The 11,139-nt window shown below is 40.1% G+C and overlaps 1 protein-coding gene across 1 annotated transcript in view; it reads left to right on the forward strand.

Moving 5' to 3' along the window:
• Window positions 1-11,139, forward strand: part of LOC111156454 (protein tyrosine phosphatase, non-receptor type 11) — a 91,344-nt gene that overhangs the window by 30,652 nt on the left and 49,553 nt on the right. The window contains exons 4-6 of the mRNA XM_022517374.1: window positions 568-760; window positions 5,537-5,653; window positions 6,320-6,433. Of these exons, the coding sequence (XP_022373082.1) occupies window positions 568-760; window positions 5,537-5,653; window positions 6,320-6,433 (424 nt within the window). The remainder of the gene's footprint in view (window positions 1-567; window positions 761-5,536; window positions 5,654-6,319; window positions 6,434-11,139) is intronic.

An 11,139-nucleotide genomic window follows, 5' to 3' on the forward strand; every position in this document is an offset into this window, starting at 1 on the left:
CTTAACTGACTGAGCCACCCAGGCACCCCCATTTTAAGTTCTTTAAATGGCTGTGATTAAATAGTTGGTCCTTTTGGAGTAGGGCATGGAGAAAACACAAAGTACATTTTTAAAAAAAGATTTTATTTATCTGACACAGAGAGATCGGGATTAGAAGTAGGCAGAGAGGCAGGTGTGTGTGTGGGGGGAAGCAGGCTCCCCGCTGAGCTTGATCCCAGGGCACTAAGACCATGACCCGAGCCTAAGGCAGAGGTTCAACCCTCTGAGCCACCCAGACACCCCACAAGGTACATTTTTAAGAAATGGGAGATTTAAGAGAAAATAGGAAAGATTGAGGGCATTTGTTTACAAATGACTGTGGGATCATTTGAAGTTTAATGGTTATTCTTAACATCTTTCTCATTTTTCCTGCCTGCTTGGGATGCAAATTGTCCCGCATGGGATTGGCCAGTCTCTTGGAGGAATGGATCTGTTTTTTAATTGTGTTTAGGAAAGCTGGCTATATATGTGAAAGAATACTGTGAACCCGTGGCAAAACTCAATTGATTTTCATTTAAAAAAATTTAGGTGGTTTCATGGACACCTCTCTGGGAAAGAAGCAGAGAAATTACTAACGGAGAAAGGAAAACATGGTAGCTTTCTGGTACGAGAGAGCCAGAGTCACCCCGGAGATTTTGTTCTTTCTGTCCGAACTGGTGACGACAAAGGGGAGAGCAATGATGGCAAGTCGAAAGTGACCCACGTCATGATCCGCTGTCAGGTAAAGTCCCTGTTGAACCACAGCTCTGGCAAAATATCCTCTTCGGGTGATTCTTCTGCTGGAGGAAGACAGACATCACTTCCGAAGTCAGATTTTCTGTGCTCAGGCACAGGCTTACATGCTTTCAGAACATTATTTATTACAATTATTTCATCATTTCAGAACTTTATTAAATTATCTCTTTCCAGTCTATCGCTGGCAGATTAAGTCATGCCTCAGAGCATCATCTTTTGCCCTGTACCATCTGATCTGTTTTGGCTGGAGTCAGCCTCAGTCTCCCTGTTTCTGAAGTGATGGCCTTGGCTCCTCCTTAGGGTTGTCACAGTCTGACCTGATACTGTATTTGCCTTCTTTTTGGAATTCGTGCATCAAGGCTAGGAGAATTGAACTCTCTCTCTCTCTCTTCCTTCCTTCCCACCTTCCTTCCTTTCCTTTCCTTCCTTTTTCCTTCCTTAGATTTTATTTTTGAGTAAGCTTTACACATAATGTGGGGCTCAGTCCCGTGGTGAAGAGTCACATGCTCCACCAACTGAACCAGCCAGGCGCCCCTGAACTCTCTATTTCTTTCTTTCTTTCTTTCTTTTTTTTTTTTTTTTTTAAGATTTTACTTCTTTATTTGTCGGAGAAAGAGCATGAGAGAAAAGCACACAAGCAGGGGGAGCAGCAGGCAGAGGGAGAAGCAGGCTCCCTGCTGAACAGGGAGCCCAATGCCGGACTCGATCCCAGGACCCTGAAATCATGACCTAAGCCAAACGCAGGCACCTAACTGACTTAACCACCCAGGCATCCCTCACTATTTCTTGTTCTTAGTGTGGTGACAGGACTAAGGACTAAGGAGGTTAATTCTTGTGTCAAACTTTCCTAAAAAGAAACTATTTACTTATTGCTTCAGTTTTTAAATTAAATTAAATATATATTAAAAAACCCCAGCTTTACGGGGCGCCTGGGTGGCTCGGTGGGTTAAGCCGCTGCCTTCGGCTCAGGTCATGATCCCAGGTCCTGGGTTCAAGCCCCACATCGGGCTTTCTGCTCAGCAGGGAGCCTGCTTCCTCCTCTCTCTCTGCCTGCCTCTCTGCCTGCTTGTGATTTCTCTCTGTCAAATAAATAAATAAAATCTTTAAAAACAAACAAACAAAAAAAACCCAGCTTTACAGACCATTCAATTCACCCTTTTAGAGTGGACAGGTTTTTGGTATATGCACATATTATCCAACTACCGACACTAATTCCAGAACATTTTCAGCACCCCAAAAAGAAGCCCTGTATCTATTACCAGTCACTCCTCATTATTTCCCCTCCTTTCACCTCTCAGCATCCACTAATCTACTTTCTATTTTTATGGATTCGCCACTTTTGGCTGTTTTATATAGATGGAATCATGTAATATGTGGTTTTTGCCTCTGGTTTCTTTTACTTTGCATACCGTCTTCAAGGTTTATCCATATTGTGGTGTGTGTCAACCAACTCTTTATTGTCAAAATATTCCATTGTATGGCTAGAGTACATTTTGTTTATCCATTAAAAAATTTATGGGCATTTGGCTATTATGAATGCTGCTATGAACATTTGTGTACAGATTTTTGTGATACTCTATTTGGTGAGACAACATCCTCATATTTTCTTTTAATTTATAAAGTACAGTTTCCTTTAGTTCTTTGAACATATTTATACTAGCTGATTTCAAGTTTTTATCTGGGCTTTCTCAAGGACAGTTTCTACTGAGTGCTTTACCCCCCATGTTTGGTCCATACTCTCCTGTTTCTTTGCATTTTTCCATTTTTTTGGTTGGAAACTAGACATTTTAAGTAACATAATGTGGTGATTCTGGAAATCAGATGCCATCTTTTCCAGGGTTTGTTGTTGCTACTTTTTATTGTTTCTGTAGTTACTGTTTCTCGATTTTCATTTATTCTTTGCTCTCTGTAGCCACTGAAGTCTTTGCTTTGTTAACATAATGGTCAGTTAATGATTGAACAGAGATTTCCTTAAATGCTGTGAACCATTAAGTCTCCCAGCCTTTGCCACAGGGGCTGTGTGTGTGTGTGTTGGGGTACAGTTTCAGTGTTCTGGCAGATTATAACTCTGCCTTAGCCTTCACTTTCTGTTTGTACAGAACCTCAAGGTCAGCTAGAGGTGAAGATTAGCGTTTTCTTGGATCTTCCCTGAACGTCACACAGCCCTGCACATACACATAGCCTCCTAGCTTCTTAAGAATATGTCAGAGTCTTTTTTTTTAACTGTTAATTTAAATTCCAGTTAGTTAACATACGTTGTAGTCTTAGTTTCAGGTGTACGATACTGATTCAGCTTGTCCCTTCAAAAGCCAGTGCCCATCATGAGTGCACTCCTTAATCCCATCACCTATTTTTCCCCCATCTTCCCACCTGCCTCCTCTCTGGTAACCATCAGTTTATTCTTTATAATTAAGAGTCTGTTTCTTGGTTTGTCCATGTCAGAGGTTTTCCACGCCCTCCGTGGACATTGCTTAGAGTTTCCTTTTTTCATTTTGGTCCGTGTTTTATTTGGCTTAACTGGAATCGCCAGTGCGGGCTGCTGTGATATGAACGGTTGCTGCGGATTGTTTTGGACGGATCCCCTGAAGACAGGGCTCTAAGTCAGGTCAAATAAACACAGGCTCTGAAAACAGGATTTTTCCAGGGAGATCCTAAATAGGCCCAATACAGGTATATCTCAGAGGTATTATGGATTCGATTCCAGACCATTGCAGTCAAATGAATGTTGCAATAAAGCAAGTCAAATTAATTTTTTGGTTTCCTGGTGCATATAGAAGTTATGTTTATGCTGTACTATACTGTAGTTTATTGAGTGTGCAGAAGCATTGGGCCTGAAAAACAATAGACAGTATACTTTTCTTTTGGACAACATACCTTAATTAAAAAATACTTTGTTGCTAAAAAGTGCTAACCATCATCTGAGCTTTCAGCAAGTCATAATCACTGATCACAGATCACCATAACAAACAAATATAATAATAACGAAAAAGTTTGAAATACTGAAAGAATTACCAAAGTGCGACACAGAGACACAAAGTGAGGAAATACTGTCAGGAAAATGGCTGTCAATAGACTTGCTTGATGCAAGGTTGCCACAAACCTTTAATTTGTAAAAAATATTTATTTGTAAAGTGCAATAAAACGATGTTTGCCTGTAGGGATTATTCTCTGGGGATCGGTCTCTTGAGAGAGCTCCAAATTCATTCTCTTCCCCTCCAGCTGTGCGAGGTTGCTGGCTTTCACAGCTACCATGATTATGAGGGTGTTGGTTTTCAAGGCTATAGAAGAGCTAGAGAGAGAGATACATGGGAATATAGGGCAAGTTAAAATGTCATCGTTTGCTCCTTACCAAGATGCAATCATTTTTCTTGAATAAATGGTCCTTGGAGTGTTGCAAGTTCTTGGTTAGTTTCCAGAGTTCTGGAAAATTTGATGACAATTTTTACTAGTTTTTTTTTTTTTTTTAAGAATTTTTATATGTTTATTTGTCAGAGAGAGAGAGCACACAAGCGGGGGAGCGACAGAGGGAGAGGGAGCAGGGAGTCTGATGTGGGACTTGATCCCAGGACCCTGGGATCATGACTTGAGCCAAAGGGAGATGCTTAACCGACTGAGCCACCCAAGTGTCCCTTTGCTAGTGTTTTTGTTGCTTTTATTGAAGAAAGGATTTTCAGAGGTCTTTCCTTTGTCATTCTGAAAGTGCTTCTTTCCTACTCTATTTTTATTTATTTTTTAAGATTTTTAAAAAATATATTTATTTGACAGAGAGAGAGAGAGAGATCACAAGTAGGCAGATAGGCAGGCAGAGAGAGGGGGAAGCAGGCTCCCCACCGAGCACAGAGCCTGATGCAGGACTCCATCCCAAGACCCTGAGATCATGACCTGAGTTGAAGGCAGAGGCTTTAATCCACTGAGCCACCCAGGCGCCCCCACAATTTTATTTTTATTTTTATTTTTATTTTTTTTAAGATTTTATTTATTTATTTACTTGACAGAGAGAGAGAGATCACAAGCAGGCAGAGAGGCAGGCAGAAAGAGAGGGGGACGCAGACTCCCGGCTGGGCAGAGAGCCCGATGTGGGGCTCGATCCCAGGACTCTGGGATCATGACCTGAGCTGAAGGCAGTGGCTTAACCCACTGAGCCACCCAGGTGCCCCCACAATTTTATTTTTAAATAAAAGATCATACCCAAATATCTTCTTACATAATTTCTAGGGTATCGTATTAATAATAATAACATCTTTTCCTGTTGTTTCCCTTAAATAGCCCATTTTGATCTTTTTGTCAGAAAAAAATTTCCTGGCCTCTGTTTATAATTTCCCTTTTAAATTTTCATTGGGAGAGGAAAGTAGAGATATGTATGTTGGCTTTTAGTGCTGCCTACCCAGCCTTGGAGTTTGTTGTGTTTCAGAGAGAAGTAGTTATTTACCTTTTCTTCAGCAGCCTACTGTATAGTTTCTTAGCCTATATATGTAAATAAATAGTAAAGAATACTGTTTCTCCTTTCTTTTAACTTCTTAATTAACTTAGGAAGGGGACAATTTTTTGTACCCTAGTTGCTGAGCGATACTTAGAGCTGCTCACACCTCCCGGTCAGCTCTTTCACTCTGGCTCGGCCTCTCCAGTTCCATTATCCTTGCTTCCTCTCCTTTGTACTCCTCCAGCTGTTTGATTGTGGAGGGGGAGAGTCAGTCTCTACAGTTGGGAAAAGCAGTAATTTAACATAAAGGTAATAAGCAGGATTTTTTTCTTGTCTTGAAAGGAACTGAAATATGATGTTGGTGGAGGAGAACGGTTTGACTCTTTGACAGATCTTGTGGAGCATTACAAGAAGAATCCCATGGTGGAAACACTGGGCACAGTACTACAACTCAAGCAGGTGAGCATATGGAAAGCTAACGCCCCATCTCCTTGTAGTGTTACAAAAAATCCCAACATAGAATATTTCAAATAGAGAGTAGTAAAGTAATCTCATGAACTTCCCCACACTCATCACCCAGCTTCAACTGTGATCAGCTAACCAAGGCTTGTTTCATTGTTCCTGTGCTCACTGCCCTCCTCCTGTGGCATTTGGAAACAAATTTAGATATTACATCATTTCCGTGATTATCTCCAGGTGTATCTCTAAAAGGTCTCATAGAGTTTTTAAAGCAAGCTTTTACCAAGTTTGCATCTAGATCAACCTTTGGTTACCTTTGGGTTATTATACTTAACTCACTTTGGAGTAATTGCTATCTTGAAGTTTACCTAGTGGCAGATTATATCATCGCTCTAAGTAATATTGTAGTCTATTTATAAAGAAAAATAGGTTTGAATATTAGCAGAGTAAAGTGTGTGTGGAGATTGAAGAAAGACATATTTCCTCACAAAACAGAAAAGAAAGTGAAACTGTATTTGAAAACTTTTATTGTGAATTACTGTGTCCTTTGAATTTCCTGTCCTTGCCTTACAAATGATCAACATGGAACTCTTTTTTTTTTTTTTGCATTAACACTTTTTTTTGTAATACTTTCTTCATTTCACACCAACTGCTGAATTTGATTAGCCCCTCAACACAACACGTATCAATGCTGCTGAAATAGAAAGCCGGGTTCGAGAGCTAAGCAAATTAGCTGAGACCACAGATAAAGTCAAACAAGGCTTTTGGGAAGAATTTGAGGTAAGTTATTAAAAAAAATTTTTTTTACGTGAGTTATTAAATCCTATTTTTAATGAGAGAGAAGTTGGCCCTGTATTTGGAATTGGATCTAGAAGACCTGAATCTGTGTTCTTTCTTAATTCAGCCATTGATTGACATGGAACAAGTTGCTGAGGGGGCTTCTTTGAAATAGAAGGGCATTGTGTTCTGGGAGAAGGGAGTTGGCAGTTAATATTAAACGAATGAGCCAATAGCTCCATTTGCCTCTTTTGGTTTGGACTGCTGGCAAACACCCAGAAAAACAAAAGGATCTAATTCCTTTGGAAGATTTCCAGCATGGGCTGGCTTCTTTAGAAAGAATCTATAGCCTTATTGCAGTGAACAAGTAAAAGTGAAATACCTCATGGCAGTTTTAATTTGGGAGTTGACATTTATAACTTCGGGAAGTTAAGTGAACTGATTTTTTTCCCTGAAACCAACTTGGGTAGGAGAATGTGTCCAGAGGGAATGTGCTGTGTTCTTGTTCCATTCTGGTATGTCACTTGCCAATTTGTATCATAACGTCATTCTCTCTCTTCTCATCCATTGGACTGCAGACTTCCTCAAAAACAAGAGTTGTACCATACTTACCTTCATAGTTCCTCCTAGCCTGTGGCACAGTGCCTAGTACATGGTAGAAATTCCATAAATAGTCGTTGAATGGGTGTTTATATTTAGCTAGTATTTGTGTCAATTTATTATTACTCTTCTGTTTATGGGAACAGTAGACTATGCCATACTTTCTATAGGACTTTAGACTTCATAAATATTTGTGGGATGAGTGAGTGAATGGCCACATGAAGTCTTTGAAACCACAGTAGGGCAATTCAACTTGTTGAGATAGACATAATTTCCGTTTTACAGAGGAGGAGCTGTTAAGTAAATTGTCCAGGGTCTACACCACAAATACCAATTGTACTGTGGCATTGAGGTTGAGTGCACAATAGAGCGGTCCTAGTCCTCGCTCCACGTTGCTGAGCAGGAACTTGAGCTCAGTTTTATTCCTTCATCCCAGGCATGGGGTTAATCACCGAGGACATTGTGGCGAACAAGACAGACAGGGTTTCTGTCTTTAAGGAGCTTCCCTCTCTAGTTGAGAGAGGGAAGACAGTGAGGGAGGGCATCACCAAGAAAATGATGATCAACATAGTGAGTCAGGAATTTTAAACCTCAAGCTCAGTGCTCTTTTCATTCTGTCCCACCAGCGGAGAAAATAAAGGGCAGCATTTCTATTCATTTTAATTACATTCACTTTATTTCATTCATTTCATGTAGTCTTCATAAAGCCTTATGAGGTACGATGGATAATTACAGAAATTTTACAAACCTTACATTAAAATTTGAATGGAGAAGCTATTTTTCAAAACTTTTTATTACACAAAATTTCAAATATATACAAAAGCGGAGAGAAGAGCATAATCCTAAAAATGTGTCTGTCACTGAGCATTAACAATAGTTGATATATGGCCAGTCTTTTAAAAATTTTATTTATATATGTGTTTATTTATTTAAAATATTTTATTTATTTGTTAGAGAGAGCACTAGCAGGGGGAGCACCAGGCGGAGGGAGAAACAGGCTTCTCGCTGAGCAAGGAGCTCGATGCAGGAATACATCCCAGGACCCTGGGATCATGACCTGAAGCCAAAGGCAGACGCTTAACTGACTGAGCCACCAGGTGGCCAGTCTTTAATTACTCCCCACTGATTCCCTGAGCCTTGGCTTATCTTTTTTTTTTTTTTTTTTAAGATTTTATATATTCATTTTTAGAGAGAGAGAGCACGAGCAAGAGCGGGGGGAGGGGCAAAGAGAGAGGGAGCGAGAGAATCTCAAGCAGATTGCTCACTGAGCATGGAGCCCTACACAGGGCCTGATCCCACAACCTTGAGATCGTGACCTGAGCCAAAACGAGGAGTTGGATATTCAGCTGACTGAGCCACCCAGGTGCCCCAGCCTTGGCTTATTTATTTATTTATTTATTTATTTATTTATTTATTTATTTATTTTTATAAATTTATTTATTTTTTAAACATATAATATCTTTTTATCCCCAGGGGTACAGGTCTGTGAATCGCCAGGTTTACACACTTCACAGCACTCACCATAGCACATACCTTCCCCAATGTCCATAATCCCACCCCCCCACCCCCCCTCCCCCCATTAACCCTCAGTTTGTTTTGTGAGATTAAGAGTCACTTATGGTTTGTCTCCCTCCCAATCCCATCTTGTTTCATTTATTCTTCTCCTACCCCCTTAACCCCCCATGTTGCATCTCCTCTCCCTCATATCAGGGAGATCATATGATAGTTGTCTTTCTCCGATTGACTTATTTCGCTAAGCATGATACCCTCTAGTTCCATCCACGTCGTCGCAAATGGCAAGATTTCATTTCTTTTGATGGCTGCATAGTATTCCATTGTGTATATATACCACATCTTCTTTATCCATTCGTCTGTTGATGGACATCTAGGTTCTTTCCATAGTTTGGCTATTGTAGACATTGCTGCTATAAACATTCGGGTGCACGTGCCCCTTTGGATCACTACGTTTGTATCTTTAGGGTAAATACCCAGCAGTGCAATTGCTGGGTCATAGGGTAGTTCTATTTTCAACATTTTGAGGAACCTCCATGCTGTTTTCCAGAGTGGTTGCACCAGCTTGCATTCCCACCAACAGCGTAGGAGGGTTCCCCTTTCTCCGCATCCTCGCCAGCATCTGTCATTTCCTGACTTGTTAATTTTAGCCATTCTGACTGGTGTGAGGTGATATCTCATTGTGGTTTTGATTTGTATTTCCCTGATGCCGAGTGATATGGAGCACTTTTTCATGTGTCTGTTGGCCATCTGGATGTCTTCTTTGCAGAAATGTCTGTTCATGTCCTCTGCCCATTTCTTGATTGGATTATTTGTTCTTTGGGTGTTGAGTTTGCTAAGTTCTTTATAGATTTTGGACACTAGCCCTTTATCTGATATGTCATTTGCAAATATCTTCTCCCATTCTGTCAGTTGTCTTTTGGTTTTGTTAACTGTTTCCTTTGCTGTGCAAAAGCTTTTGATCTTGATAAAATCCCAATAGTTCATTTTTGCCCTTGCTTCCCTTGCCTTTGGCGATGTTCCTAGGAAGATGTTGCTGCGGCTGAGGTCGAAGAGGTTGCTGCCTGTGTTCTCCTCAAGGATTTTGATGGATTCCTTTCTCACATTGAGATCCTTCATCCATTTTGAGTCTATTTTCGTGTGTGGTGTAAGGAAATGATCCAATTTCATTTTTCTGCATGTGGCTGTCCAATTTTCCCAACACCATTTGTTGAAGAGGCTGTCTTTTTTCCATTGGATATTCTTTCCTGCTTTGTCGAAGATTAGTTGACCATAGAGTTGAGGGTCTATTTCTGGGCTCTCTATTCTGTTCCATTGATCTATGTGTCTGTTTTTGTGCCAGTACCATGCTGTCTTGATGATGACAGCTTTGTAATAGAGCTTGAAGTCCGGAATTGTGATGCCACCAACTTTGGCTTTCTTTTTCAATATTGCTTTGGCTATTCGAGGTCTTTTCTGGTTCCATATAAATTTTAGGATTATTTGTTCCATTTCTTTGAAAAAAATGGATGGTACTTTGATAGGAATTGCATTAAATGTGTAGATTGCTTTAGGTAGCATAGACATTTTCACAATATTTATTCTTCCAATCCAGGAGCATGGAACATTTTTCCATTTCTTTGTGTCTTCCTCAATTTCTTTCATGAGTACTTTATAGTTTTCTGTGCATAGATTCTTAGTCTCTTTGGTTAGATTTATTCCTAGGTATCTTATAGTTTTGGGTGCAATTGTAAATGGGATGGACTCTTTAATTTCTCTTTCTTCTGTCTTGTTGTTGGTGTAGAGAAATGCAACTGATTTCTGTGCATTGATTTTATATCCTGACACTTTACTGAATTCCTGTACAAGTTCTAGCAGTTTTGGAGTGGAGTCTTTTGGGTTTTCCACATATAGTATCATATCATCTGCGAAGAGTGATAGTTTGACTTCTTCTTTGCCAATTTGGATGCCTTTAATTTCCTTTTGTTGTCTGATTGCTGAGGCTAGGACTTCTAGTACTATGTTGAATAGCAGTGGTGATAACGGACATCCCTGCCGTGTTCCTGACCTTAGCGGAAAAGCTTTCAGTTTTTCTCCATTGAGAATGATATTTGCGGTGGGTTTTTCATAGATGGCTTTGATAATATTGAGGTATGTGCCCTCTATCCCTACACTTTGAAGAGTTTTGATCAGGAAGGGATGCTGTACTTTGTCAAATGCTTTTTCAGCATCTATGGAGAGTATCATATGGTTCTTGTTCTTTCTTTTATTAATGTGTTGTATCACATTGATTGATTTGCGGATGTTGAACCAACCTTGCAGCCCTGGAATAAATCCCACTTGGTCGTGGTGAATAATCCTTTTAATGTACTGTTGAATCCTATTGGCTAGTATTTTGGCGAGAATTTTTGCATCTGTGTTCATCAAGGATATTGGTCTGTAGTTCTCTTTTTTGATGGGATCCTTGTCTGGTTTTGGGATCAAGGTGATGCTGGCCTCATAAAATGAGTTTGGAAGTTTTCCTTCCATTTCTATTTTTTGGAACAGTTTCAGGAGAATAGGAATTAGTTCTTCTTTAAATGTTTGGTAGAATTCCCCCGGGAAGCCATCTGGCCCTG

The sequence above is a fragment of the Enhydra lutris genome, unplaced genomic scaffold, assembly GCF_002288905.1.
Source record: "Enhydra lutris kenyoni isolate GAN:26980312 unplaced genomic scaffold, ASM228890v2 scaffoldscaffold46, whole genome shotgun sequence".
Lineage (NCBI taxonomy): Eukaryota > Metazoa > Chordata > Mammalia > Carnivora > Mustelidae > Enhydra > Enhydra lutris.